Source organism: Echinococcus granulosus (assembly GCF_000524195.1).
Source record: "Echinococcus granulosus chromosome Unknown EG_S00032, whole genome shotgun sequence".
In the NCBI taxonomy this organism is placed as follows: Eukaryota; Metazoa; Platyhelminthes; class Cestoda; order Cyclophyllidea; family Taeniidae; genus Echinococcus; species Echinococcus granulosus.
In genome coordinates this window covers 13033-19238 of record NW_020170412.1, presented here as the reverse complement: position 1 = coordinate 19238, position 6206 = coordinate 13033, and the positions used below count along the sequence as shown (strand labels likewise).

The 6206-nt window shown below is 39.7% G+C and overlaps 1 protein-coding gene across 1 annotated transcript; it reads left to right on the top strand. All coding sequences in view use genetic code 11, as the record gives it.

The window, feature by feature from the left end:
• Nucleotides 1-1545: 1545 nt before the first annotated feature.
• EGR_04811 (Serpin B9) lies at nt 1546-4201 on the top strand (the record flags this gene model as incomplete). The annotated part of the gene is made up of 6 exons (XM_024494060.1): nt 1546-1564; nt 1818-2023; nt 2062-2269; nt 2553-2709; nt 3621-3879; nt 4040-4201. The coding sequence occupies 6 exons, from the start codon at nt 1546-1548 to the stop codon at nt 4199-4201; spliced, it is 1011 nt and encodes a 336-aa protein (XP_024351449.1).
• Between the last annotated feature and the right edge of the window lie 2005 nt (nt 4202-6206).

Here is a 6206-nt window from a genome sequence, read left to right as displayed (position 1 = left end):
AAAAGGACTCATTGAATAATAATATTGCTCCGATGTGGAAATATTCATTAATTTACTGAGTGGCGTTCATACAGTGCAGAATATGCATTTTAGCAGAACAAAATCAGCAGAACAAAATCCTAAAGGACATCCATCCTAATTTCCATTGCTGTGTGATAAACTTTATTGGAGCGGAAGAAGTACATATGCTTTAGGTGGGAGAATGGGAGAAGGGCTGAGATTGGCGTCTACCTTTGGCATCTACCCCAGTCCCATGTAATGTAGGAAAGCCATTAATAACTGGAGCGACACTAGCCGTGAACCATCTGGACGTTTCGTTACAGACTTCCCCCACCGTACCCAAATAAAGCTGTTGATAAAGTGAAGTAGCGATACCTCCTCCATTTCCTTACTAGCTGAATAGAGCCTGGGCAGATATGTCCGGGCGGCTCCAAAGTGGGAACAACGTAGCAATAAGGAATAGACTCGAGACTCTTTCCCTCACGAACCTTTATAAAATCGCGTCCTTCCTTACATAAATCTGCTCTTAGGCCAGAGTTCACACATCTATCCATGGACATGCATGTTAACCAGCACAATTCCTTGTTCCTAAAACCAGTTCTTAAACCAGACGAAACTCAAGATTCAGTGAAATTGCCTAGAGAGATCGGTGACGTTGCGGTCAAATATCTCCTCAGTTGCACATAAATTTGATGACTGGCACGGCCAGATCGCGGGTGCTTCTTTACAGTACCGACTACGTTGTGATGGCTGATGAGGGAGGTTGGCCAATGGGGGGCGTGGGGGACGACGCTCAAAAGGGGAGGGGGGCTATGGTTGTTTATCTCTCGTTTTTGGTGAGGAGCCACTTTTGATTTGGTCTTGGTGCCACGCAGGGTGGACTGGCCTTTGGACAATGCCAGTAGCCCAAATACCTTCTCCGTGTCAAATATATGTATTTCGACCGAGTATTATGCCTTCTCTCGTCATCAGTGAAGTCTCGGGACGCCACATCAACGCATATTCGACATGGAGAAGGTATTTGATCTCGAAGGCCAGCCCAACTGGCGTGGTACAATGGCTGGGTCAAAAATGGCTCTTTACAAAAACGAAGGTCAGACAACCATCGTCTTACAACTGACACTATCAATTTACTTTGTAAGAGTTACTTTTGTTAGTTTTTTACTAAGGAGGAGTACGTTTTCTTCGGTTTACTGCACTAAATGGGCAAACTATATTTGACCGAATTGAATGTTTAATACTTGTTGACACAATTTTTGCAAACCCTATGTTTGATTCTGAATAATTGCACTGTGCGCAAAATTTTTAATTTAAGCCACGATGGCAATTCGCTCCACAGTAGTCAGATATTGATAAAAACAGTTTTACAGTGGATATTTATTGCTGCATTCCTTGTAATAAATGCTCATATGCATCACTAGAAGGATGTTCCTTTTGCACAGCTCTTGAGTGTTTAAATCAATCAGACACGATACATAAGCCCGAGTAGATAAAGTAACAATCATTTGTTTTCGTTTAGTCATTTCGGTTTTAGAGCTACTCGCCATGTCTCTCGAGGTCTTTGGTTTGTTCCCCTCCCCTAAAAATTCACCCTTTAGCTACCTCTTCCTTTTTGCCTTTTCACACACCTTTATTCCTATCTTCGTGCTGAAGGTAAGTTAAAACTTGTATTCGTAGGGCCTTTTAATTTTCCTTGCTTGTTTGAGCCTTTTTTAGACTTCTGTTGTAAGTTGTCCTGAGTTTGCCAAGGGTTTTGTATTGCTAAACTGATGGTTTAACATAGTTTTACTTCAACCACCTAATATTGTTTCCCCAAGATTCGAAAAACAATTGCTTTGTCTCACCACTGAGCATCTACTGCAGCTTGTCTCTGGCCATGTCTGGAAGCTCAGGCAGATCGCACCATGAGGTTGCTCAGGTCCTAAATGTTCATAAGCAGCAATTCAAAGATTACGACAGCACCTTAACACATTTGGGGAGTCGTCTGGATTCTGTTTTTGCTGGAGATACCGGCGAATCCCTGGTTCTGGCAAACGGCCTTTTTTGCAATGCACCATTGAGGTCAACCGATTCTTTAACAAAGCTCTGGAGAAGCATTTCCATGCAGAATCCCATATGGTCAATTTCGCGTCGAACGCTGAAGAGGCTCGAAAGCAAATCAATGTCTGGGTCTCTGATCACACCTGCAAGAAGATCCCCGACCTTATGACCCAGAATTCCATTGACAGTCGAACTCGCCTCGTTTTAGGTAACGCAATCTACTTTAAAGGTATTTCTCAGCTATCTGGCTTATACATCACCCAAATTTATTGCGTGGAGTCGTTACTTGAGTTTGATTGACCGAAATATGGGTATTTAGGGGCAAATAAATTGATTAAGATTGCTAGTAATAGTGGTTATATTTATGCTCTAGTTATCACTTCATTAATTAGGAACCTCAGAGTCCCTTTATCATAGTCATCTTAGCTCCACTTATTGGTCCTTTTGGTTCTCTGAATCCATATTTTAGAGCTCCGAGAACCGTGTAAATTATTCTCTTAGGCGCATGGAAGGAGGTTTATCGCCGCGAAGCAACAATGGCCTACCCTTTCCAAGCCCTTATGATGGAGAGGTTCAGGTTCCAATGATGAGTAACAACGGGGTTTATGAGATGTCTCGCTTTGATGAATTCAGCGCAACGACATTAAAAATTCCTTTCAAATTGAGTATGTTCCACTACCTTATCCCTTATTGGTTCCGTTTTGTGTATTTCCTGGCTTATCAAAAGGGTTGAGCACAGATTTTATAGAGTGCCATTGCACCACTTTTGATGCCTTGTGCCACTCTATTTGAATGGTATTCTTCAGGCATCTCTGCACCCCGAAACAATTGCCGGTTATTCGGAAAATTCCAAACAATCTCATTAGGTGCACTTGATTTCGACAACGTTGAGTAGTGCAAACCATGCAAACTCTTCAGGGTGGATACGACAGATGCGCACGAATAAGTCATAACTCAAAAATTTGTCACCCATAGATACTAAAACCATCATCAATATGTAGTCTACCTGGAAATCAAGTGATGGTTAAGTCATACTGCGTGATTTATTATGATGTGATGTGATAAAATGAGTATACATTTTGCAGTAGAAGGGAAGCTACTCTGTTTATTCATTAGAGAGTTAGCTGTGGTTCAGCTAACCACAAACAGCACTAGTTTTCTGCGTAACAGATAATGAATGGTTGTTAGCTACTTTGTGCAGTTGTGTGTTGGCCTTGAACTTTGCAGGAAGGTAGATTTGAGGTCGAGTCAAACGTTATCGATCTATTAAATGAAACACTCTGATATAGTTTGGTCCAGATGGATGCGAACTATTAAGAAAAAGTAAATTAAATAGTTGGCTCGGGATCTAAATGAGCTTTGCTAAAATAAATACAGCATAAAAATCCGACATGCTTGCAAAATCTAATTCGGTGAAAAGCAGAATGCAACACTGATGCTGTTATGTCATATTCCTCCAGACAAAAGATTGAAGTATTTTTTTCCTAGAATCGAATTTTTAGGGAGTGATTAAAACCTCCCGAGGTAATAGAGTTCTTAAGAAGCTCTCTCACTTCGTGTTTTTTAAACTTCTACCCTAGCCACGAGATGCTTATCGTGTTACCCGACACAGATGTTTTGGAGTTGATGGAAAAGATATTCGACCCTTACCACTTCTCGCACTTCAAAGAGCTCTTCGACAAGAGCAAATACGAGTCGAACAGAGTGGAACTACATCTACCTAAATTCAAACTTGGCGGTGGTGAAAGGCAAAATGTAAAGAAACCGCTGTCTGCAATGGGTCTGGAGACTATTTTTAACCATCTCGCATCACCGAAAAGGAAAAGCTGCACATCTCGAGTATAGTACATCAGGCTGTAATTGAGGCGAGTGGTTGATCATTCCAAATAAATATTTGCTTTGATGTACTTAGTTTAAGACGGGTTCGGTTTGCTTGTAATTCCCTCCATTTATTTGCTTGTTCACTTACTAATTCATTCCACTTTTCCTTCATCGTCAGGTGAATGAGGCAGGAGCAGAGGCAGCAGCAGCAACTGGAATGGCTGTTACGCCCATGTGTATGTGTTCGGAATTCACTGTGGATCATCCCTTCCTCTTCTTCATTGTCACGGAAACTGGTGTTCCCGCCTTCATGGGTCATGTGATCAATCCTCTGGCATAATTTTGCCATGAATTTACTTGATGAATTTCCTTACCTTTCATTTTTTCTCTTGTTTTGTTCTCTTCCCCCAAAATTCAATAGCGCAATTAAATACTGGTGTGCCATATACCCTAGCCTTTTCGTAAATCGGCAAAAATTTTGCATTCAATAAAAAAGTGTATTTACGCAACAAAGTTGAATCTAGTCTGTCAATAGAGAATCTACCAAATGAGCCAGAAAGGCGAAAAAAGGGATTCTGTAACAATGAAGTAGAGGAAGAATTGGCTTACAAGGAATGGGAGAAACAGACATTCGACGCAAACCCTACTCGCGTAGCTGCTTTTGCCTCCACTCCTCCCTCATTCACTCTAAGAAAGTAAATGAGAGTTAGCCAGATTATTATCCCTGAAGCTAACTTGTTGGTATACGGGGGACTTTATGAAGAAATTACGTAGGTGCTGCATAAGCACAAACCATAACAGCCTTTTGGCTGTATCACGAACGGATTGAAAGGCTGAAAGAGTACGCTCAATACAATACGTGTACAGGATAAAATCCGTTTGGTCACACAGCTAGTGTCTCTTTTTGGTCGTTATTTTACACAAATCAGGGGATTATTCTTCTGCACTAATGGTTATAAAGTATATTCTTTGATCCAAATTTAACATAAAAGTACCAGTTTATCAACTAGCAAATGAATATGTCGCACCTTACAAGGAAAATTTACCAAAGTATGCCACGTTCCCGTCATTTTCCTTTCTAAATTAAAAAATCGTATTCTTTTCACGTGGAATAGGGGAAACAAGATTATCAGATAAGTCATTCCTGCTGTAAAGGGCTTGTCAAATACTTATCCTTGCCTACATACACTGCAAAGCAGAGAGCCGTTAGTGTGCCAGTACATTACCTACTAATCTGGTCCCTAATTATTGCCTCTTTTTACACCCAAAACTATCTGCAAACCAAATGGCAAAGTGCCTAAAGTCTAAAGGTGCACCTAATGATATTTCGGATACTGGATTTAACTCAGATAACTTACTTGATGAAGTTAAGAAAAAGAATCCGTTTAGACCTTAAAAAGGCATGACGAGTAGCACTTCAACCCGTAGCTTCTACTAATACACAAACTCAGACTAACATGTCGCATTTAGGTAACTTAAACGAACTGAGGTTGCCGTGAGGCAGTAAAACTAGTGAAAGCTGTAATAGTAGAGTTCTAAAAACTCGAAAGCAAGCGTGCAATCTTTAGTCTTGCTAAGTCCAGATTTAAAAAAAAGAATATAACTAATTAGTAATTAATGATTTAGTTTATAGGAGTGCTGAAAACTTCTTTAAGTTTTAGATTTATTTCGTATATAATAAGCATTCGTGCTTTTTACACAGCCTTCCCACAAGAGAAAATGTGCAGTAGCCCATCTTTGCTAGGGACATTTAAAAACTCAAAACAACATTGGCATACTTAAAAATTTTAGAATCTTCTGGGCAGAAGTTGGGTATTGTAATCTTTTAATTATTCCTCCATTGTCGCTCGAATTGAGTTCATAATCATTTATAAACATAACATGAAAGCACACTTGGTTTGTAATACTAAACTTGACGAAGGCAAGGGTAACAAATGTATTATTGTTATGCTTGAATACTCCCTACAAGAACCTTAGTAATTCAACCAGTAGGAACAGCTTAACAATCACAAAACCTAAAAAGATAGTGTGAATGGCTATGTAAGCAGACAGGTGGATGCATAGAAGATAGACAGATGAGCGGAGTAACTTTTTATTTATGTGATGATAGTAGTACACTGAGGTATCTGAATTTCACCTATAGATCTAACATTCAATAATACTCAGACAATAAGGTTATTGTCCTACTAACAAAAATCAAAGGAATGTGTTTGAAGCCTAGAAGACATTAATTTATAAAAAGATGCGTTAAAAAAGTAGATATTGTTCATTCACAAAGGTGAAAGCAGTCAAGACCCATAAAATTAAGTACGTCATGAAAGATGACACAACAAACAAGGGGCTAG